We start from the raw sequence: 25367 nt of genomic DNA, 5'->3' as shown, positions 1-25367 counted from the left end.
CTGATTCTCCATTCTATGGTCAAGACTTATGGTTCCCCATTTGAACTGCTGGCTACCTGCTCTCTACTGCATCTGTCAATGAAGGTGGAATTTTTGATGGCCATTACCTTGGCAAAAGAGTAGGGAACTTGCATGCCTTAATGCTGGGGCCTCCATATCCAATCTTTTTTAAGGAAAAGATTTACCTGTGTCTTCATCCAAAGTTCGTCCTAAAGGTGGTTTCATCTTACCATATAAACCACCCAATTTATTTGCTCGTATTCCATTTGAAGCTTCATACAAGCAGGGAGGAAGAACATTTGCACACCTTGGATGTCAGAAGAACTCTAATGTTCTACGTCGACAGGCGCTTCTGTAAATACTCCCAGCTGTTCATAGCAGTGGCAGACAGAATAGGAGGACAATCAGTTTCCAGCCAGATAATTTCTTCTTGGATGGCATCCTGTATATGCCAGAGTTCTCATGCTGGCAAAATAAAACCACCTACAATGAGGAGAGGCAATTTTGTCAGTGGGAGACATTCTCCTACCAACAAAGCGCTGTCCACACCGATGCTTTTTGTTGTTAAAACTTTTGTCGGTTAGGGGTGTTTGGTTTTTCACACCCTGACCGACAAAAGTTTTAACGACAAAAGTGCAGAGTAGATATAGCCTATCTCCTTGCTTCTCCCTAATCACTCATAAACTTTTGGCCCCAAAATCCCCCCCACCTCCCCCCAAGAGAATATAGTTAGAAATAAGAGGATGCAAAATAAAGGTGAAAGTTTGCTTTCTCTTGTTATTTAGCCTTCCTGGCAATATGATCTCTTCCTTTGGGAGGCTTTAGCACAGTCTAATACGTGGAAATCGTATCACTCAAACATCTTAAACTAGAATCAACAATTCATGTGTACTGGAGAAAAATAATCCTTTGAGACTAATTTATGATAAATCTATTTCAGTTGTGGAAGAGTAGAAAATCATATTCAGAATTTCAGGGCTTGTAATACTTTGGTTTAAAAGTCTTGGGTATCAGCACACATTTAAAATGTTATTTTTAAACACATTCAGTAATAGTAATACTATAGTGAAGGAATGTACAGAATACTAAATAAACTTTTCTCTCCCAGATACTGCTGAAGAATCCTGTATTGATGTGTTTAATAGTAGCTGCTTCTACAGAAGCTTTAGTTGCCACTGGCTTTGCCACATTTCTGCCAAAATTTATAGAAAATCAGTTTGGACAGTCATCCAGTTATTCAGCTACACTAGGAGGTAAAGTGGCTTTTCAATTTTTTAAACTCTTTAAATAAAAATATCTTGTGCTATATATATTGTACTGCCTATGTTCATTAGCTGGCAGAGGAGAGAAATTAATTTGGGATTGGTATGTACTTGCAATTGTAGAGTTTCTGTAACCTTTAATATATAAATATTTTTAGCAAAAATTGGTCTTTTTATTACAAAATGCCAACTTCAGAGCAGCAGTGGACTCTTTCTCACACCGTTCCACTCAGTGCCCTTGCCTACACTAGGACATCTATCACCTGTAGTTCACTAGTGGTGCAACTCTACCAGAAGAAGCTGTAGCATCAACAGAACTCCAGGCATTTTTATCACTCATTGTAGGGATAGACGGTGTTGTGATAATTTGGCCTACAAATTTACCCTAATTGTGAGCTCAACTGTAAAAAATGAGTGTAAATTCATAAATGTCACAATAACCTGTAACAACAAATGTTGATGGGAAGTGGTGCAAAACAGAGACAGACTGAATTAGTCAAAACAAAAAGGCCTGCTGATCCTCAAGTACCATGTTAAGATCATGCTTGATGAACAAGAAAGGTGTGGAACCAGAAATCAGTGAATCAAAACTGGTATGTTGGAAATTAAACCTTTTGGTGGCCAAAATAATGGGGGGATTGTCTATTCCAACCACCACTTCCTTCGAGGAAGACTTTGGGAAGAAAAATTGGCCACTGGCATGAACTTCACCAGCATAGTTGCCACCCCCACCGTCTCCAGTGACCCTGGATCATCTTCATCCTAATGCTGAATGATGTCCTGAGCAGATCAGACTGGAGGGAGGGAGTCAGATGACACTGCTATCTCCAGCAGTTCTGGCTGAATCCTAAACACCACCTGGGATGTGAGACTTTGTCTCTCCCACTTCTCCCCAAATGTATTCTTTTTCCTTTTCTACCTTATTTCTTCTCTTTCCAATCTCTCTCCTTTTTACTTCTGTCTAATTAGAATCTGGCTTAGCTGGCCAACACTGCATATTTGGCAACACTGGTTTAGATGGGTCGGGAGTTCTGGGGGGGGGGGGCTGTCAGGGGGTGGAGAATGGTTGGATGGGGCGTGGGAGTCCCAGGGGTCTGTGTGGGGGTGGGGGTGTGGATAAGGGTTGGGGCAGTCAGGGGACAGGTAGGGGGTAGAGTTCTAGGGGGCCAGTTAGGATGTGGGGAAGGTCTCAGGAGGGGGCAGTCAGGGGACAAGGAGCAGGGAGGCTTAGGGGTTGGGCAGCCCCATATGGTGCCACATGGATGCCCCCCTGGTAAGGGTAGCCTCTCCCAGGTACGGGTTGACTCCCCCCAGTAAGGGTTAGATTCCCCCTGGTAAGGGTAGTCTCCCCCTGGAAAGGGTAAGTTTCCCCCTGGAAAGGGTAAGTTTCCCCCAGGTACGGGTTAGTTTCCCCCTGGAAAGGGTTAGTTTCCCCCTGAGAAAGGTAAATCTTTTAGCTATGGAAAAAAGTAATTTATATTTTTATACCGGATTGGCGCTGGACCGGGTTAATAACGCCCCCGCTGTTGGCTTTGATGCCCCGGCCGACAGTGTTAAATATATTAGGGGTGTGATCGGGGTCGCTGGACCAATGGATAAAATGGTGTGGACTATAATGAAGTCTCATGAGAATGAGAGTGAGAATCAAGTCCTCCCAGTGGAGCATGGAGAGGAGGTAGAGGAGAATGTTTGTGATGATCATGGTGAGGAGATTTTATCTATCTTACCGATGGTTTTTACAAGGGACACTTTTAATGATTTAACTATGGACAGTTTTAATCCAGATTTTAAGTATTTAAGTACATTTGATGATCCATATGTTAGGGAATCGGGATATCTTAATGCTCATTTAGTTAATGGGTCTAGTTTATTAAATAGTTTTAGACCAAGTACTGATTTTAATAGGGATCGTAATAAGGATCTTAACAGTACTGGTAGTAATATAAATATATTAGAAAGTAGTTCGTGGAAGGATGGGGTTTTTATTTAGAGTATCCCGTTGATAGTTTTAATTGTCCAATATGTCCCCAGATATTACCAACATTTGGTAAATGGGCCAAACACATTAATGTGGTTCATAAAAGTAAAGCCATACGAGTTGTATGTAGTAAATGTGGAAAATCTTCTTAATATCGTAATATAGCTTGCCACTACCCCAAGTGCATACCCAAGAAGGCGGATACCTCAATGAAGAGCCATACGTGCTCGGTCTGTGGGCTTGGTTTTCATACTAGATCTGGATTGAGCCAACACTGTAGACATAGACACCCTGCTGTGAGGAATGAGCAAAGAAAAGAAGATATGGCTGCTAAAAGTAAGATCAAAGAGGGATCGATTAGATCTCGTATATGGACCAAAGATGAGGTTGCGCAGCTTATACAGTTGGAAAGGAAATATATTGGGAAAAGGAATATAAATAAATGTATTGAGAGCGAGATGAGGACCAAAACGAATAAACAAATATCAGATAAAAGACGAGAATTAGCAAAGAAGAAGTTAGTGGTAACAGGAGATAGGGAGGAAGTGACTGAGGTAGAGGACATTAGAGTAAATATATTAGAAATTCCGCCCCCAAGAGAGAGGATTTTCCCACTAAAAGGACATCCAGAAGTGGATTTAGTGGAGAAAATATGTAAACGGGGAAAACAAAGTAGGTAGGGAAGAGAAATAATAAATAGTTTAGGGGAAATTGAAGGATTATTAAAGGAGGATTTAACAAAAGCTCTCGGATGGGCAATGTTGGAAAAATTATGTTATTCATTAGTAGAGGGAAAGGACCCTAGAAATGAAAGTCAAATAGAGTTGAGGAATAAAGGAAAAGGGAAGATGAGAAAGGAGGGGAGAAGGAAGCAATTTAATACAAGTAGGAGATATGCTACAAAGAAAGCTAAGTATAAATTCTATCAACAATTATTTGATAAGGATAGAAGAAGATTGACTCGCATTATAATGGGAGAGCCAGATAAGGCTAAGTGTGCTATCCCTATGAAAGAAATTGAGGAATACTATGTAAATATTTTGGGAACAATTGGACATGGTAATATGATAGGGTGGCCATCATCCACAGAGAATGCGGATAATGATATATTAATGAGTCCGATCTCTGTGGATGAGATTAGAATAGCTTTAAGAGAAATAAGAAAAGATAGTGCTCCTGGCCCAGATAAAGTAAAAGTGAGCAATTTGTGGGATATTTTTAATTTAGACTCCTTAATACTTACAAAAATTTTTAATATATGGTTTCTAAATAGACAGGTACCAGATGAATTTAAGAAAAATAGAACGATTTTAATACCAAAGACACAAGATGAGGAGGAAATGAAGAAGTTAACATCTTGGAGACCATTGACAATTGGGTCAGTTTGGATTAGAATCTATACCAAAATATTAGCAAAAAGACTGGTGGAAACAGTTAAGATATGTAGTAGACAAAAAGGGTTTATATCCGCCCCTGGGTGTGAGGAAAATATTGCCATATTAGATAATTTGATTAAAGGGGCTAAACGAAATGGGAATGAAATTGCAATAGTGTTTGTAGATCTGGCTAAAGCATTTGATTCTGTGGGACACGGACATATAATAGCCGGGTTGAGAAGATTTGGTATAGATGAACATTTTATAGATATTATTAGGGACCTTTATGATAATTGCACAACTAGGGTATGGGTGGGTGATGAAGCTACTGAGTCTATTTTAATTAGGAGGGGGGTCAAGCAGGGTGACCCGTTGTCCCCAATTTTGTTTAATATTGCTATGGATCCCCTTTTAACTAGATTAGAAGTAGAAGGAAGTGGTTTTTATGTTAAGGGTAATAGTGTCACGTCATTGGCTTTTGCCGATGATGTGGCAATTTTAAGTAGCTCATATAAAGGAATGATCAAAAATTTGGGTATCTTAGAGGAGTTTTGTAAAAATACTAATCTCTCTGTTAATGTGAAGAAAACGAAAGGCTTTCATATTTTAACTAAACATAAAACCTATGTAGTTAATCCTAAGGATAATTGGCAGATAGGGTCAGAGGAGATTGAATATGTTCAACCAGGGGATTTTGAAAAATATTTAGGAGCTAGAATAGATCCCTGGATAGGTGTAGGGGGACCGGTACTTAAAGAAAAATTGAAAGATTGGAGTGAGAATTTAATTAAGGCCCCATTAAAACCGGCCCCAAAAATATTAATTTTACAGACATACATCTTACCGAAGCTATTTTATAATCTTCTTTTAATAGAACCCCCTTTTAATCTTTTAGATGATCTTGATGTGTTAGTTAGAAAAATAGTTAAAGAGATTTTACATTTACCTCAGTGTACCACAGATGGGATATTTTATTCTAGAGGTAGGGATGGTGGTTTAGCTCTCACTAAGTTTAGTGTGCAAATCCCAAATATGTTAATTCGTAAATGGAGGAGACATATTGTCTCGAGAGATGATTGGATGGACCTATCTTATCTATATGCAGGAGAAAATCTTGTGGATAAAATATTGTTATTTAGTGCAGTAACATCTCATCCCAAGAAATGGAGGGAAGAGGAATTTTTAAGATGGTCGGAACTGAGATGTCAGGGAATAGGGATAAAATATTTTAAAAATGATTTAATTAGTAATTCGATTTTTAGAAACTCTAGTAAAGTTAAATCGTCAGCGTATATCGCAGCATTGCAGCTAAGGGCAAATATTTATCCTACTAGGGAGACATTAGCAAGAGGAAGAGGAGGTGTGAATGCTCTTTGTAGATGGTGCGGTAAAGTGCGGGAGACTGTTCCCCATATCTCAGGACAATGTTATAAGACTAAGAATGCTAGGATAAAAAGGCATAATAGAGTAGTGTCTGCAGTTGTAGATAAGGTTGGTAAATTAGGGTGGAAGGCAATAATAGAGCCCCATTTGAGAAATAGTAAGGGTGAGTTAAGAAAGCCGGATATTATATTTATAAAAGGAGATACAGCAGTGGTGGTTGATGTTACAGTGCGATGGGAGGATAATGCCAGAAGTTTGGAACAAGCCCACAGTGAGAAGGTGGCTTATTATCTTGAGTTAGAGGAAGAAATTAAAAACTTAACGGGAGGTAAAAATATCCACTTCTTTGGTTTTGTGCTTGGGGCGCGTGGCAAGTGGAGTGAAGGGAATAATGATTTGTTACAATTATTGGGTATGGACAGAAGTAAAAATTTTAAGGAGAGTATATGTAGACTTGTTTTATATTCCACTATTGGTATGATGGCTATATTCAGTGACAGGTAAAGATCCCGGAGTTTCCATTCCGTGTATCTTGCCAAAACTAAATTTTAGCTATTTTGGTTTCCATGCTCTAAATTTTCAAATTTTTAATATTGTTTTGAACATTAACATATTTAGTGTTATTTAATATCTGTCCTTCAATAGAATGGTTTTAATTATATAATAAATACTTATTAATGGATGAAATTCCAATTTAAATTATTAGTTTATTTTTTTTTAACTATTGGATGTGGATGCGGACTGGCCGCGTATAGTAACCAGGAAAGGGCAGGTAGTCACGCCTGTACATAAATAGGGGGTGGAGTCCTGGGGGGCAGTTAGGGGCAGGGGTCCCAGGAGGGGGCAGTCAGGGGACAAGGCGTGGGGGGGAGGGTTGGGGATTCTGAGGGGGCAGGAAGTGGGAGGGAGTGGAAGGGGCAGGGGCGTGGGCTAGGGCAGGACAGGGGCGGGGCTCCTCCCGTCTTCTTTTTTGATTGTTGAAATATGGTAACCCTACAGTTGGCACGTGACCAGGATTTATCTCCAAATGTGGTCCACTGGTTAGATCATTAGCTTCCCTGGCCCATGCTGGGTACTGATGGGGAGTGCGACGTGAACGCTGGTTCATGCCCCTCCATATTAAGTAGGCTGAAGTCTCCATATACCAAACCCTGAACCTTGTTTAAAACTAATGTTGAACAGTGGCTATATTAACACCTTGGATTCTTTGGCTCCATATATTCCATCTAAATTAATTCAACAGACAATATATAAATAAAAATGTCTTGAGTCCTGTTGACATAACAGTTTCCACCTTTGCTACCTCTGGTGAATACCATTTATGGTTCAATTGCATGGAGCAATCTGAAAAGCAATGTGGTTAAAAAAGACAATTAGGCTTCTGGTGTGCTGAGTCCACTGCCTAATTGTTAAGATTTTGTGGGCATTACGGAAAAGCAGAGTTTTAAGGAGGTTAATAAGAGAGTTTTGCAGATGTTGATGGGAAGCTCTTATAAAACATGAGGGGCAGAATGGGAGAAAGCACAAAGGTGCTTGTTTGAAAATTTAATAAGTGTGTGATGGTGGCTGGCATCAGGGGCTGAGCAGAGGGGAATTGGACCCTTTTGGTTATCAGTGAGCTACCCCACACCACAATTACTGCCCTTGGAACCTTTCAATCTGTTGCTTCTTTGACCATAGTGAAGGAGTACCCTGCAGGAGTTGTTATCTCAGTTGTTGCTGTGATTCCACGTATCCCATTTAGCTATCACTGCTGAAGGTACTTACTTCTACTGCTTCCTTGCCTTCCTGGCAGGTCTCATCCTTTTATTTCTTCTTGTTTTTTTTTTAACCCCAGAAATTCCTCAGAAAATGGGGTAGGGAGATTGTTTGACAAGGGGTTTAGAGGACCAAAAAGCCCAATATCTGCACATCCTTAGAACTCATTATGGAAAATCTTGTGCTTAAAATAGCAGTAAACTGCATGGAGGAAGGTTCCAGATGACTGAAGGGTGCACTAAAAAGGTGCAGACTTTGAGTGTGTGAGGGAGTGCTATATTAATCTGATGTATCTACCACAAAATCTAAGATTGGGCTGTGCCTTTGGCAATAAGAAGTTTGAAACAACAGCTAAATAATGAGAGGCCACAGATGCATGCATATAAATCTAAAGAGAATCATTTACGTTATTTTTGTGAGAACTGTTATAAAAGTTTAATCATGTCTTTTGAAAGTCCAGTAATATAGTTTGAAAATGACAAAAACTCAGGATACACTCTGATAAATTTTGATTTTTCAAATATGAAATTATCCTAAATTGCTTAATTATGTCTTGCATTTTTGTGTAATTGCTGGTGTCTCATTTTCCTCTAGGGATTATATTAATTCCAGGAGCAGCACTAGGCCAAGTCATAAGTGGCATCTTGGTTTCCAAGTACAAACTGGATTGCAAAAACATAATCAAGTTCATATTAGGCACTTGCTCAGTGGCTCTACTATTGAACACAGTGTTTATGTTTTCTAAATGTGGGAATGAACCATTCGCAGGTGTCTCTGAAACATATAATGGGTAAATATGTTTTAATGTACTCTTGGGCTTGGTAACAATGTTTAAAATGAGTAAACTGTTTTACATTGCATAAATACACTTTTCAAATGGTCTTGTTTAATTTTTTTTAATGTCTGAAAAACATACTTTGAGAAAGTTAAGAATTCTCTCCATAGTTGAGTCCTGCTAGCAGTAGATGAAAACAGGAAAAATGCAAAGTTCTTGTGATGTTATATGTCCAGTAAAAGGGTCTGGCAGGCTGACTCTGCTCAGCTATTATTTCTCTGTCTCTTGCAGATGTGGGCAGCTGTTGTGGTTGCTTAGGTTAGATGTCTGTGTTTCTTTGGAGAATGTTTTCCCTCAACCCTCCTCTATTTCTGTCAGAGGTTGGTTAATTTATGCAGGTTTCTTTCTTGAGAGAGATTCCCATCCCCTGCTCTTTCACTGAAGTACATTGAAGGATGGCACAGAGGTTGAAATCCTAACTTTGTAGACCATTCGCTGTCAAAGTAGCAATCAGTGGCCCTCCAGTTCTGTTGTGTACCATTGTTTCTTAAAGACTGGTAGGCTTCAGCTCTCAGAGTAGAGAGAGACTTAGCTTTGTAGTTTTACCTTTCCATGCACACCTGCTTCATAGCTGAAAGGCATTTTGAGCGCAGCAATTTAACTGGTAAATTGATCTTTTTTTCTCATTTGAGACCAGGTACCATTGTGTCAGTCATTTATGCCAAGTCATGCAAAGGGCCAGGGCTCTGGCCTTCCTGGATAAAGAACATGACCAGCAGGGCAACCCTAGCTGCTGAAATCTAGACAAGGGTGGTTTTGCTCACTTGGGGTATATCTACACTGCCCATAGGAGCAAGCCTTCTAACCTGGGTCGACAGACTTGGGGTAACATGGCTCACGTTAGTGCTATAAAAATATGTGTGTAGACAGCACTTTGAACTTGTGGCTTGGGCTGGAGCTTGGGCTCCAAAGTCCATCCCCCCTTCCTTAGCTTCAGAGCCTGAGCATCAGCCTGAACTGCAACTTAAAAGTGCTGTCTTCACAGCTATTTTACAAGCCCTGCTAGCTCAACTCTGTTAACCCTGGCAGGTAGTGTTGCTCATAAGAGCTGTGTAGATGGTGTCACTCCCTCTGTGCATCTCCCTTAGTTGTCTGGACTGCTTTCTGGAGACAGAGCTTGATTAAGCCTTCTTAGCCCTGATTTAGGAATTCTTTCATTTTTCTGAAGTGTCCATACCTCCTGTGCAGCTTAACATTTTGCTTCTAATTTTATCAACTGTTTTTCTTTAGTTTGGGACGGGTGCATCAGTGTAACATGGTCTCTTGGGTCAGATGCTCCTCTTGACTTATTCTTCCCTTCTTTTAGTCTTCTATATCCTCTAATGGATACTGTCCTGTAGTATGGTCAATAAAAATTCCAGGTAATAGAATGCTAAATTGTATTCAAATCAAATGAGAGCTACCTTTTTCCTATCCAAATTAGGCAAATATCTCACCTGCATGGGATAGAATTCTAGTCTTAATGTGGCTTCTTCTGAAAAAAAAATATGGAGGAAAAAGGATCAGTCAGAACAGTGTTAAACACTAAAAAATACATAAAGTTATATTTTAACCTTATTTTCAGAACAACGGGTTCCAGAGAGTGTACTTATAGGAATTGTTTTAAATTCCAGTGGGTAAGTAAATCTACACGGGTAGATAGTGATTAGCAGTATTTTAGTTCACTTTTTAATTGTGCTTGGGGAGTGTGTTCGCAAATAGGTAGAGAATTTTTGTTCTTTATTATTACAATAGTGCTTAGATAATGCAGCTGGGATGGGGCCCCATTATATTACAAACACAATAGGAAGTGATAGCTCCTGACCCAAAGAACTTCTATACTGAGTAGACCAGACTGAATCTGTATGTGTGGGTTGGGGTGGGGGAGTGGAATAGAGGTGGAGTGACTTGTCTAAGTAGAGTCCCACTCAAGTGTCCTATCTACTGGACTACACTAGCTGTATTTGAAACTTTCAATTAGTCTGATTCTATGCTTATATCTATAAGGATTCTGGTCTCTTTCTGTTAATGGATTTTGACTTCTTGAGCAACTTCAGCATTTCCATTTGACAACCAGTCTCGCTACCCTTCTATAAGGATAATCAGTTTGCCTTTAATGTATAAGAAATTTTGTTTCATTCCAGAATACCTGTGTGTGTGTGTGTGTGTGTATATATATATATATATATATATATATATATATATATATATATATATATATATATATATATATATATATATATATATAAACATTATTATGTGCAGGTGGCTGCATGAAGCGAAGAGAAAGCAAGTGGTGTGTCCTAGTGTGCTGGACTACTTCGGTGCTAAGCAAAACACCTCAAAATGGTCATCGTTGATGATATCTACGTTATCCATCTTGTCATTGATGCATTAGAATGTGAACAAGTTTAATAAATTCTAACATAGGATAAGGGAGGCAAAAGTTACAGTTTACATTGTTGTACTTGAAAATTACTTGGTGTTTCAATAGCCTTCTAACTTTATATTCTAACACTGTTGGTCTTTATAAAAGTATAACATATGATGCTTCAGAAGAATACTTTTAGTATTGTTATTATTTTAATTTTCTATTCAGAAGGCCCTTTTAAAAATGCAGTTATTAGATCAAAAAGCTATCCATTTAATGAGAGATTTTCAAAGGCACAAATAGGAGATGAGAACATGAGAATGGCCATACTGCGTCAGACCAATGGTCCATCTAGCCCAGTATCCTGTCTTCTGACAGTGGCCGGTGCCAAATGCTTCAGATGGAATGAACAGAACAGGGCAATTATTGAGTGATCCATCTCTTGTCATCCAGTCCCATCTTCTGGCATTGAGAGCACCAGTTATGTCCTTGACCATCTTGGCTAATAGCCATTGATTGATCTGCCCTCCATGAACTTATCCATTTTATTTTGTGAACCAAGTTATAATTTTGGCCTTCACAACATTCCCTAGCCATGAGTTTTACATGTTGAGTGTGTATTGTGCAAATAAATACTTTGTTTTAAAATTGTTGCCTATTATTTTCATTGGGTGACCCCTGGTTCTTATGTGAAGGAGTAAATAACACTTCCTTATTCACTTTTACCACACCATTCATGAATGTATAGACCTCTATCATATCTCCCCCACTTCATCATCTCTTTTTTAAACTGAACAGTGCCAGTCTTTTAAATCTCTCCTCAGATGGAAGCTGTTCCATACCCCTCCTCATTTCTGTTGGCCATCTCTGTACTTTTCCCAATTCTAATATATCTTTTTTGGGATGGGATGACCAGAACTTCACACAGTACTCCAGATGTGGCTGTATCATGGATTTATATAGTGGCATTATGATATTTACTATCTTATTATCTATCCCTTTCCTAATCATTCCTAACATTCCATTAGCTTTTTTGACTGCCACTGAACATTGAGCAGATGATTTTAGAGAACTATCCATGATGACTCCAAGATCTCTTTCTTGAGTAACAGCTAATTTATAACCCATCATTTTGTATGTATAGTTGGGATTATGTTTTCCAGTGTGCATTCATAGAATCATAGAAAATCAGGATTGGAAGGGACCTTAGGAGGTCATCTAGTCCAACTCCCTGCTCAAAGCAGGACCTAATCCCCAACTAAATCATCCCAGCCAGGGCTTTGTCAAGCCTGACCTTAAAAACCTCTAAGGAAGGAGATTCCACTGCCTCCCTAGGTAACCCATTCCATTGCTTCACCACCCTCCTAGTGAAAAAGTTTTTCCTAATATCCAATCTAAACCTCCCCCACTCCAACTTCAGATCATTACTCCTTGTTCTATCATCTGGTACCACTGAGAATAGTCTAGATCCATCCTCTTTGGAACCCCCTTTCAGGTAATTGAAAGCAGCTATCAAATCCCCCCTCATTATTCTCTTCTGCAGATTAAATAATCCCAGTTTCCTCAGCCTTTCCTCATAAATCATGTGCTCCAGCCCCCTAATAATTTTTGTTGCCCTCCGTTGGACTCTTTCCAATTTTGCCACATCCTTCTTGTAGTGTGAGGCCTAAAACTGAACACAGTACTCCAGATGAGGCCTCACCAATGTCGAGTAGAGGGGAATGATCACATCCCTCAATCTGCTGGCAATGCGCCTACTTATACAGCCCAAAATGCTGTTACCCTTCGTGGCAACAAGGGCACACTGTTGACTCATATCCAGCTTCTCGTCCACCATAACCCCTAGGTCCTTCTCTGCAGAACTGCTGCCTAGCCGCTTGGTCCCTAGTCTGTAGCAGTGAATGGGATTCTTCCTTCCTAAATGCAGGACTCGACAATTGTCCTTGTTGAATCTCATCAGATTTTCTTTTGGCCCAATCCTCTAATTTGTCTAGGTCCCTCTCTATCCTATCCCTACCCTCCAGTGTATCTACCACTCCTCCTAATTTAGTGTCCTCTGAAAACTTGCTGAGGGTTCAATCCACGCCATCCTCCAGATCATTAATGAAGATATTGAACAAAACTGGCCCCAGGACTGACCCTTGGGGCACTCCGCTTGATATCGGCTGCCAACTAGACATGGAGCCATTGATCAATACCTGTTGAGCCCAATGATCTAGCCAGCTTTCTATCCACCTTATAGTCCATTCATCCAGCCCTTACTTTAACTTGCTGGCAAGAATACTGTGGGAGACCATATCAAAAGCTTTGCTAAAGTCATGGAATAACACGTCCACTGCTTTCCCCTCATCCACAGAGCCAGTTATCTCATCATAGAAGGCAATTAGGTTAGTCAGGCATGACTTGCCCTTGGTGAATCCATGCTGACTGTTCCTGATCACTTTCCTGTCCTCAAAGTGCTTCAAAATTGATTCCTTGAGGACCTGCTCCATGATTTTTCCAGGGACTGAGGTGAGGCTGATTGGCCTATAGTTCCCCGGATCCTCCTTCTTCCCTTCTTTAAAGATGGGGACTACATTAGCCTTTTTCCAGTCATCCAGGACCTCGCCCAATCGCCATGAGTTTTCAAAGATAATGGCCAATGGCTCTGCAATCACATCCGCCAACTCCTTTAGCACCCTTGGATGCAGTGCATCTGGCCTCATGGATTTGTGCTTATCCAGCTTTTCTAAATAGTCCTGAACCACTTCTTTCTCCGCAGAGGGCTGGTCACCTCCTCCCCATACTGTGCTGCCCAGTGCATTATTTTGCACTTGTCAACATTCAGATATTCAATGTTCGATACTACAGTTTAAATATGATAAACATATTTTCAGTTTGAAATGCTGCTTTGAACATAAATACTCTTTATAATTTTTTTTGATAGTTCTTAAAATATTTGGAATTGATACATGTTTTAAGAGAGTAGTTGAGGACCCGATGTAGGAAGAAACAGCTTGTACAAATGTTTGTGGCAATCTGCATATTGTACTGATGATTAGCCAAAAAAATCCTATTTGATTAAAGACGGTACCAGCAAAGGGACCTTTTAAATGTGCAGGCTTTCACAGAAAGCTCAAGTGGTAGTAAAAACACTCATTTCTGTCACACAGAGTCTCTGAAGAGATTTAAATTACTCCTGTTTCATAAACAGATAAAAGGACACACATTGCTGTGAATCAAGCAGAATAAAAAAAGAAAATATCAGCTATCCTGAAACTCAGACAAACTCATCAGCAGCCAGTTATTCTGTCATGGAGTGACAGAGCTAGAGGCAACTCCAATTGTTTGAGGGTCTGCCAAACAGCCAGATGGTGTTGTGGAAAATAAATTCCATGCTCTGGTACCTAGGGATTCTAGCTTCCATTTAAAGATAAGCATAAACATGAGTGATATGCAATGCAACTGGGTAAATTACTTCTCAATATTTCGTTCCCATTTCCCATCTTTAATTTTAGAAAAGGGCTTAATATGTTGTCAGAACAATATGGTGACAAAAATAGGACCTTTATTTTGATTAATAATTAAGAAAGTGCTGTTCTATCTTTTCTGCCTTTTGCTCTTTCTGCCATAAATTGAACTCTTTGGTGGTCCCAAGTGGCTCTAAACCAAGTACAAGCAAGTGAACCCATGTGCTCCCTACAATGTGCATGAAAGAGGTGTTTGTGTCCTAAATGGTCTGGGAGAGCCGGGATCCTAGATATCAGATTTAGCCACTTCTGATGTGCTGAGGAATACCCAGGAACAATGTCATGTAACTGCAAAAAGTGAATAGTGAAGAACATCAAAAATTGTAGCATAAGTTGGAAACAGAGAAACTCAGATACATTAACCTAGGACAAATATGCCTCATTCGCTTTATGTGCATTATCAGATGGAGTTCACTTTATGTGAATTATTTTGGGGCAGTTCTTTGGCCTATGGCATACATGAAGTCAGACCTAATGATCACAATGGTCCCTTCTGGCCTTGGAATCTATGAATCTGTCTGTATTAATATTCATGAATTAAAGTCAAAACTCTTTCGCTCACACATATAATAGGAAAATGACACAAAACAGAGTTCCACCTGTAGGCTTATACAACTTATAATAGAAACAGTAACTAGATTCATAACTGAATAAATCAGATACTTTCAGGATACAGTAGTCTAGTGAAATATTCTTATGTTTTTTTAATCTATTAAAACATGAAATAAGACACACACATCATGAAATGGTGACTGCCCACAAACTACTAAAGAAAAATGTGAGAATAAGAGCAAAACATTTTCGTGTGTCTTACATGGTTAAATGCAAAAACACAATAATGCAAATTTAAGGTTACACACTTAAGGCCGGATTTTCAAAGGAGCTGAAGGGAGTTAGTTGCCCAATTGCTAATGAAATTCAAAAGAGTTGGACACCCAACTCCATCTTACTACATTGAAAATCACTGGCTTAAAAGTCATGAAGTGTCTTTTAGGGTTTTAAGGTTAAACAACCTTAAATTTCACACAACCTGCTTCCTTGCACATATCACCAGAGTATCTGAGTACTCCACAATCTTTAATCCTCAACACCCTGTTAGGTAGGGAAGTACTACTATCCCCATTTTACAGATGGGAAACTGAGGCAGAGAGAGACTTGCCCAAGAACACACGGGACGTCTGTGAAGGAGCAAGGGATTGAAGCTAGCTCTCCCCAGCCCCAGACTAGTGTCCTGTCCACTGCAAGGCTGTTCTAAAAACTCACATCTTCTGACTTTTCGATTCCTAATTATAGAATCTTAATGCTGCATCAATTTACAGTAGATTTGAAGTTAATAGTTCTTTTGAATATTCATTTTTAAATCTTTTTATATTCACATAGATTTAAAGTAAAGAAAACCACTTCAGTGAGCCAACTTTAAACTTTTTCTTCAAATAAGGCATTTTGCTAGTCTTGCTAAGATCTAAAGTGAAGCCAACTTCAAGGAAAATTAGTACAGAAGTTTTAAAATTTTGAACATGTAACATAAGAAACCTGGATTTGGAAAGTGCACATTTAACTATGGGAAGAGATTATACATGGAAAACTCTAGCCCAAAAGGAAAAGAGAATTTTGTTGAAAACTCTGAATGTGTAAAACAGAACTATACTGCAAAATCTTTTGTATCCATAACTCTACAGTATCTTTGTACTAAAATAGTGAACTGCTGTGGACAGGTGCAGCTGAGCCATTGCCGATGATTAGCAGCAGGTCTATAAAAAGCCATTCTCTCTTCAGCATCATTTCAGCAACCGTAATTGAATCCTGCATAGTTGTTGCAATGATGTCGAAGACTTTTTGTCTGTCTCAACCCTCACAGCTAAACTTATCAGCACCATTTCAGCTGCACTCTTTTCTGGCATCTATTGGCAACAGTTAATTTTTATGCTGTCAATCATGTTACCTGTCAGAGGGCTTGGTCTGATAAATGACATATAAAATGATTGGGAAAGAAAAGGGGATTTAATAGCACTTCTTCATAGGTTCTTCGGGAAACTTTAGAACAATACACAGCTAAATCTGTAGACATGGTAACTAGTAGAGATTCTATGAGCTTGTGGGAATTTAATCACATGACTGACACCCAATTTGAATGTGGTGTGGCTAAATCCCTAGGTACTGAACTGATGACTCATTCCTCTGCGAATCTCTCTTTACAAGAGTGTTTTGACTGATGCTTGAGTTGAAATTGAATATAGTCCCATGAAGTTGGGAAGTAGGTGGGTGTTTATTGTTTTGTTTGGAAATTTTGAAGGCAGCAATCATAACAAACATTACCTCTTTGTAGAAGATAAAGATACTTTTATGTCCTTTTCCTTTGTATCAGTGTAATACCAATCTTTCTACACCTATTAATGCTGAAAATAATTCATTGTAAAAATTTTGAGTTAAGACACACAGAAACAATCCTTGACACGGTGCTGATATCATTTTGTGCTCTGATTCTCACCAAGAAAACTTAATTAGCAGTCGTGGTGATTTTTGTACAGTTGAAATGTCAAAATGGTTCACTTGAGACCATGGATGGAAATAATGCATTGTGCATTCTCAACTCTATTATGGTAATATCTCAGGAGAAAAACCTGCCCCACCAACATCCCCTTCACCTCCTTGAGCTCTTGAAGAGAATGAATGTGGTGAAATCACTGCTGTACTGATGGCACGCTGAATGCCAGTCTCTGTTTGGCAAAAACTACACATTCCTATGAGGATTGTTAGGGTCAATCAGCTGGTTCCACCAGTCAAGTTTTCCTGGAAAAGTGGTGGAGTAAAAGCTTCCCCCTCTTGCTTCAGTTGCATTAGAGTCCATGTGCACCAAATAAACACAATAGTCTTTTCCCTATGTGCCTGGATTTTCTCTTTGATAGGAGCATTGCTAACTCAGTTTTCAGTATATTTTTGAAAAATTGAAGATGTCTGCAGAAAATTCTTTTTGTATAACTATAAAGAACAAAGACATGTTACCATTCAGTAAAATGACTGAATGCTTCTAGACATATAACTTTGATATAGCATTCCACATGCAGTTTGAATGCTGTGCATAATAACTTCGTTTTATAGCTAACTGAACTCTCACTGGCAGGAGAAGTGAATTTCCCTTTTAAAGATTCATTTATATCTTTAAAGAGCCTACTTCTAGAAGCACATAATAAAAATAGAAGTTTATAAACTGACCCAATTTTTTCCCAATTGAAATTGGAGGGTGTTTAAGTGATAGTTTGGACATGAACATAGTACCACTCACTTTAGAATATAGCTTGATTTTTAAACTACTGTTTCAGTAGAACTAGCTGTGAAACAGCTTATAATGCAAAGTTGTTTAATGCGCTATTACCATCAGGAAATTCAAAATCATTGTCATCCTGTCCCATCCTTGTGCATTAGGGGAAAATCTTTCTAATTTACTTCTCATTAACAGTTTAATGTTATAAGGCTGTGCATGAAGGTTACTTCAGCTATAGATCTATAGTAAATTTACCGCTCTGGAAGTGAGAAGACTAAACCTAGAATATGCAGCTGTAGTACACAGGAGTTAAAGAATTCCTTTATCTATGTTACCAATTCCCAGAGCAGCTGTGCAGCTCTGGGACAGAGCTTAGGTGTTGTCTTGCCACTATGCAGTTAGCACATGTAGCCTTCTTGGTGTTTGAACAATCGAGATGTCATCTGGCTAAGGGACTAATAAAGCAGCAGATATCTGAGAGATGGATCATGAGTCAGACTGAGTTAAAGGAATAAAATCAACATAATACTTGATCAATAAAAGCAGTAAAAATGGCTTATATTTTACAATATCATTTTCCACATTATCTTTCAAATGTGTTTTTTCTCTTGTCTGTAGCTGTGTTAATGATCCACAAAAACAGCTAGGGAAGCTGAATATACAGAGTATATAATAAAAATCACTAGACAAAGTGCTGTCAGATGCACTGAGTATACAAACTAGAATTTTCCCCTTAATATTTAGGTATAATAATTTTAGGTATTACAATAAGTATAAAATTTTCAAAGAGAAGTGTGATCTTTACGTTTGTAATTAGTTTGAACTTTATTATGGTAGTAATGTATGTTTGTGTAGAACTGTAGATTAGTGAGCATATGAGCGTTCTATTACTGACTCATGTCTCTCTATTCTCTATTGTAAATTATTCTTAAACTGAGTTAATGAAATATATTGTTTACTCATTGCATGTTTAATCTTTACCTTACAGAACAGGCAAATTACAGAACTTGACTGCACCATGTAATGCTAACTGCAACTGCTTACGCTCCTTTTATTACCCAGTTTGTGGCAGAGATGAAGTCCAGTATTTTTCTCCCTGTTTTGCAGGATGTACATCTTTTACTGTTCAAAAAAGGAAAAAGGTATTTTTTATGCTGTCTTTAACAGGAAAAAAAATGCACAGTTTATCCTGTATCTTGTTTCTTAGCAAAATTTGTATGCCATTTTCAATTATTATTAAAAGTAAGAGAATTGTTTCCATTACAACAAAACAGTGAATCAACATTAGCTTTATAATACATAATTGTTAACTAAAATAAGAAAAAGAAAAGAAAACCCAAACAAAACCCCCTCTCTGAACCTATAAATGAATGAGCGATCTAGTGTCTCATAGTTGTTACATGTCTGCAGTGTTTTGTTGCAAATGTAGTTCTCTGTGACAATTCCAGCATTGTACTCATTCTGTAAAACGATAAATGGACTAAACAGAAGATGCTACTATTGGTAATTATTAGTGTCCAAAACAGCCAGTGGCTTTAAATGAACTCCTGGATTTGGGGATTTACTTATGTATCTAGAAATTATTTTGAGTTTTCTTTGCTGACATTATGTCAGAATTTTTTTTCTTTTTTTTTGGTCTCTGAATCAGGCTCTAAATGCCATCACTGAGAGATGAATTCCAGCTCAGGATTACTTGATATTGACCCATATACCTTAATATAAATTACTGCTGTTTTAACAAACTTCATCCCTGTAATATAGTCCAATAAAATAAAATTGTGAACTTTGAACAGGATGGATTAATTTATCTGAAATTATCTAAACTCCTTTATTTGGGGCTCAGATGATGATAGGACTCAGATGCTTGGCTAAAAAAATCATGTGCCTCCAGTCAGTGTTAAATTGATAAATGGATCTGTATCCATTATTATACAATAAGGCCCCAGATGCATTATCAGTTTATACAGGTTTGTTAAGATCAAAATAATTCCAAAAGCTGCTGGCTTTCTGTGCAAGGGTGCCAGAGCAGTCTGGGAAGGTTGGGACAAAAACATTTTGCTTGTGCTGGAGTCTTAAGAGTAATTATTTTGGGACCCCCTAGAGAATAGCCTTTCAAATGTCAAGATGAGATGAGAGGAAGGAACTTGGGATTTCAGCAGAGGTGGCATTAAAGTTGTTTCCTTTAATAGGCAGTGTTGCAGAAGTGCTAGTGAGCAGGTTTACAGACATGCAAGTAGAGGAGAATTCGGAGTCAAGGATAATGCTATGGTTACAGCCAGAAAAGGTGAATTTTAGGGGAGAGGGAGTTGTGCTAGCGCATGCTGCTCTTGCTCCAAAGCAGTTCTGGTTCTGAGAGTTAAGTCCTGCAATGCTGAATTTCTTTCACTAAATTCATGCAGGACTTAGTTCTGTAGGTGGGTGCAGCTTGGGGAACAGGGAGAATACAGTGCTTCAGTTCCTTCTGTACCAAAAGGATGCCTGCAGAAGATGGCAACTACACTTAGCCATGTACAAGTATAAGAACTGAACCACAAGCAGGGCCAGCTCCAGGCAACCAAGCACATGCTTGGGGCGGCACCTGGTAAGGGGCGGCGGGGGGAGCGCGGCGTGGCATTCCGCGGGGGGGGGCGCTCCGGCGGCACGGTGCTCGGCGGGGGTGGGGCAGGCTCTGGCGGTGCGGCGCTCGGCGGGGGGGCAGCGGGGGGCGCGGCGCTCGGGGGGGGGGTCCGGCGGCGCTCGGTGGGGGAGGGCGGGCTCCGGCGGCGCGGGGCGCGGCGCTTGGGGGAGGTTCCAGCGGCGTGGCGCTCAGCGGGGGAGGGGTTCGGGGGGTGGTGCTTTTTTTTCCTGCTTGGGGCAGCAAAAAAGTTAGAGCCGGCCCTGACCACAAGAGAAGGAAGGAAGCTGCTGTGTGGAACTTTTAAGACCAATACATATGGAGACCTGCTCATGTTTGGTTTATAAACTCTGGTTGGCAGTTGCTTCCTCCTGATCTCCCCAAACCAGTGCTTCAGACCCTCCTGCACCTAAATCTGAAGCTGATCATTCTTGTCCATGCTGTCCTGAATTGAGAAGTATCATCATCTTGCCATGTCCTCAGGCACAGTAAACTCTTAGATTCCCCTGCTGTGAAAAATTCTGAAAAGTGCACAGTGGGAGAAGGCAGGCAGAATAGCAGCCAGTCAAGGTAAGCTAGAAGATGGCAAGAAAATGGCCTCTTTCATGGCTTTAGGTACCACACAGAGACCATGTAGAATCTGAGTAAAAAGGTAAATTAGACAGGAATTTGCACAGCCATATAACCTCATTATACACAGGCATCTGTGTGAGGTTGTGGCTATTCCTTGTTGAAGGAATATTAATCTCTCTCCTTTTTTTTTTTTTTTTTTGTAGAAAGGCTTTGGAAAAAAATCTGGAGGCTCTATTAAACTAAAATACAACTAAAAACCACTCCATGTGTTCACTTGATTCTAAAAACCTCTGATAGTTTACTGTTAATGACATCTCATTCTCCCATTACTTCATTAAACATTAGAATGTGCTTACCAAAGCAGGAAGGTTGATGTGTATAGTTAGCTGACTTCAAAGTGAATGAGTTAATTGAGCCCACATGAAAGTTAATCATATTACCTCTTTGATACCAGTTCAAGGTTATTTGATTCTCTTTTCAGGGTATTATGCCTGAGTTGGAGTGCTGTCAGACATGAACAAACCAGTTTGTCATAGCATCACTAAAGTAGCGGTGTGGGATATATCTAATTCTTCTTAGTTAGGCAGTGCCGGGACACATTGTCTTTATCTGTTTTTATTGTTTTGTTTTTTGCAGGGGTGTAGGAAGGAAGGTTGAAATCTTGTACCTCTTCCTGCAAATGGTGCTACTCCACTGGAGATAACAATGGTGTGTGCTAGCATAGGCAAAGGATGCTATTGTGATACTGCCAGTCCTCTAGCCCTGATCACCAGTACCCTACTTACAGTAGGGCTAGCAATGATAAAGCTGCTCTAGTGGTAGTGGAAAGGTTGGCTAATGTAGTGATATCTTTTGTAGTAGGGCAGCCTTCCAGCTTTTTATTTGATATTGTAGTAGTGATATACTCATTCTCGCTAATATTGGAAAGCTGTGTGAGTGTTTTTACTGGAGGTATGCCTTCAAGTTATTATTTTTTACTCTTGTATAAAGCAAGTAGACAAGAACTGTCATGAGGGAAAAGAGCATTATGTTTCGATTAAAGTTTATATGACAGATGAAGCACTTGTTTGGCTGGAAAGGTTAATTCAAACTGCTCTTTGGGCCAGAGTAAGTGACAAGCCTTGAGGCTGGAAGACCATGGTGATGACAAGGCTGGATCTAATCTCATCTTCATAAAGTACAAATTCTCTTTTCTTTTCTATATCTGTTCTCCATTTTGTTCCAAAAGAAGAGTGTACAATTCTTTGTAGATTATATGTTTTCTGTGTTTTAGAGTTATGCAGTTACCGCAAGCAACAGAGGGTCCTGTGGCACCTTTAAGACTAACAGATGTATTAGAGCATAGGCTTTCGTGGGTGAATGCCCACTTCGTCAGACCTTTAGTCTTAAAGGTGCCACATGACCCTCTGTTGCTTTTTACAGATCCAGACTAACATGGCTACCCCTCTGATACTTTGCAGTTACCACAGTGTGTTTTATTATAATTTTCACATTCTGTCAACTACTTCTTCCATCTCTAGGCTGCTGTAACTTATGCTGGAGCAAATACAGCTTGTGAGCCAGGAAGCCATAACTGTATCTCCTAGTAGCTCCATCCATTTCTGTGCCAAGGGCATCACTAAATTCCCCTGCTTCCCTCAGATCCTTCAATTTAGCTTCTATTTGCAATATAAACATATTTAAAACAAACACCACTCACCCCACCCTCCTCTCCCCACAAAATAGAAAAGGGAAGAAGGGGAAATGCCTTAAAATAGTGTGTGCCAAACACACATGCCCAGTATGTTTGCTTCTGTATCTTACCTTTTCCTCACTATCCCCCCTAACCCCCAACACACAGACACTTCGTGTATTTAGATTGCAAGTTTTTCAGAGGCTTTGCCTTCCTTCATTTAAGTCATGCACTATGCCCAATAATAGTGCAATATAAATAAGGTATAATACATGATTGACCTCACTGGAATGTACCAACATCCTTCTGAAGAATAGGAAGCTATATGAGAAAGAGCATTCTACAGTTTCTAACCCTTTGTGTTGCTAATGAGTGGAGAATATGGAAGTCGAGACTGAGAAATATGAAAGTAATCCAGTGAGTATTGTACTTGAACAAAGACAAGATATTTAGATTAAGTTGAAACAGGACAAAAGCTGAACAGGCACAACACTGGAGAAGAGGTAGCCACTGCAATAATGCTATCCTTCAAGTGCCATATGTGATGATATCATTATCTTTAAAATACAGCCTGGAGGTGCCAACTGAGATTAGTGCCCCATTGCCCTAGCCACTATATAAACAGATGATAAGAGACAGTTTTTGATTTACAGTCCAAATAGAAAATACAAATGGGGGGAAGTTTTTGGCAGAGCTGGGAAGTGAACCCAGATATCCTGAGTCCCACTGCAGTGCCTTAACTATAAAAGGCCATCCATCTTCTCTAATTTACCTTTGGGAATTATATTAGTGGAAGAGGAGAGGTTTGACCAGGAATTTTATTGAAAATATTAATACTAAATCAGCCAATGCTGACAGAACAAGTGGCTCTTTGAGAATCTTGCTGGATAAAGTGTGTGTATGTGGGAAACCTTCCAGGTTATAGACAGACAATTGCAATTTAGGAATAAGGGTTTGTTAAGGCAACTGTTAATTTTATTAGCCTGTGATGAAAAAGGTTATTTAGAAATTAGGACTAGTACATAAAAGGTGTCCAGACAAAAAAGCATTCATAGTTTCAGAATTTTGAATAACTTCATATTGCTAACTTGTAACAAGAGGGTATATTTGTGAGAGTACAGGACTGTCCTGTTTTGGGTTGTTTATTCTTAGCTTTACTTTTTTCTGTAAAGTGCTTGAAACTATCCACCGATGAATTGAGGGGACACCAGCAAAATATTCAACTTTTCATGTTCTCAGTTACTTATTTTCTCCCTGAGGTTATGTTTAGTGCAAAATGAAGTAATGCCTAATTAATAATAAAGGGGAAATTTAAATTTAAATTAATCTAATCTAATAATTGGTCTGGCAAAAAAGGTTTAATGTCTAAATACAAAATATCCCAAACAGCGTTCAGGAGTAACTATTGTTTGGGTAATAGGAGACCTCTTTTGGTAGCTTGCCAGCCCAGGAGGAAAGCAAAGTAATAAGTGGAGGAGAGAGTTAGTCTTTACAGTTGGAGGCATGTAAGTGAGTATAGTTATTGTCAAAATTAGGTGGAATAACCAGGATAGTGTGGCTGAAAATATCACAAAATAAATTAAGGGTTCACTAAGTCATACACTGTCCTTGAAATAAGTAAGTATGTGTCAATGAGTGAATGTCTGATTACTACTTAATCTCTATCAATTACTATAATTTACAATTTTACATATTTTGAAATAACACTGTTTGCTGTGTGCATTACTTGTAGACTTACCAAAACTGTTCCTGTATTGGGATGCCAAAAAGATTACCTGACTCAGAAGAGGTCCCTTTTGAGGCTCTGGCTGGGAAATGCCGAACACAATGCACGTTCTTGCCTCTATTCCTGGGCTTTTTCTTTTTTGCTGTTGTTTTCACTTTTATGGCTGTTACTCCAACTACTGTGGCCATCTTCAGGTATTTGGTTTTTATACTTTTCAAGAACATATTCCTGGCTCCACAGCAGAGTATAAACTTAGCATGGAATATTTCCTTCCCCAGACCTGAAGAAGAGCTCTGTGTAGCTCAAAAGGTTGTACCTTCCACCAAAGAAGTTGATCCAATAAAAGATATTACCTTACCTACGTTGTTGCTCTCAGTGGCAAGGAAAGTAACTATTCTGACAACTTGCAAAATAAAGATTTTAAATAGTTTTTATTCTTTTTATACAGGATCCGCTCTATAATCAAAATGTGTAAGGAGTGCTTTGCACCCCTGTCTGCTACTCCCTAGACTCTAATAATCACCGTGTAGTGTATAACCAGTTTTAAGCAGGCTAAGCCTTTTGAACATTAGATGAAGAGATTACTGTCATCTGTAGATTCTCTACTGTTTCACAACACTTTTTCCTTTATAAAAATAGAAATAGTTTCCTTTCCACTTGGTGGCACTACTTGTAGCACACTATTCCTTTTTAAAGGGGCAGATCACACTCTATCAATAAGAGAGCGGAAAGCTAAAGTCTGTTTATCCTTACACCATCCATAATCTCATTTTTGATGAAGCACCTGGCCTTGCCTGCATCACTGAGACATGGTTCAGTGCCACCCCAACCCTATCTTAACACAGCTAATCTTCTCATGTGTATGATGTTACAAGCCAAGACAGTATCCAGAATGCACCAGATAAGCGAAAGTGGAGTAACAATCCAGTTACCCTCCAGCCTCTGATACTGAAGACATTCCATACCCAGAAACAAAAAGTGCATTCATGTGGTCTGTGAGGCAAAAGGACAAAAGGAATTTGGGAATTATATTGGTTTACAGACCTCCAGGTGAAAACCTCAACAACTT

General features: G+C 39.2%; 1 protein-coding gene across 2 annotated transcripts in view; it reads left to right on the top strand.

Moving 5' to 3' along the window:
• The window catches only part of SLCO4C1 (solute carrier organic anion transporter family member 4C1), a 100567-nt gene that overhangs the window by 64087 nt on the left and 11113 nt on the right, over nucleotides 1-25367 (top strand). For both annotated transcript variants that reach the window (XM_065550249.1, XM_065550250.1), the window contains 4 exons: nucleotides 1109-1253; nucleotides 8352-8547; nucleotides 18702-18855; nucleotides 24305-24492. In XM_065550249.1, coding sequence (XP_065406321.1) covers nucleotides 1109-1253; nucleotides 8352-8547; nucleotides 18702-18855; nucleotides 24305-24492 — 683 coding nt within the window. The remainder of the gene's footprint in view (nucleotides 1-1108; nucleotides 1254-8351; nucleotides 8548-18701; nucleotides 18856-24304; nucleotides 24493-25367) is intronic.

This window comes from Chrysemys picta, chromosome 6 (assembly GCF_011386835.1).
Source record: "Chrysemys picta bellii isolate R12L10 chromosome 6, ASM1138683v2, whole genome shotgun sequence".
Taxonomy (NCBI): domain Eukaryota; kingdom Metazoa; phylum Chordata; order Testudines; family Emydidae; genus Chrysemys; species Chrysemys picta.
This window is presented reverse-complemented; position numbering and strand designations above follow the sequence as displayed.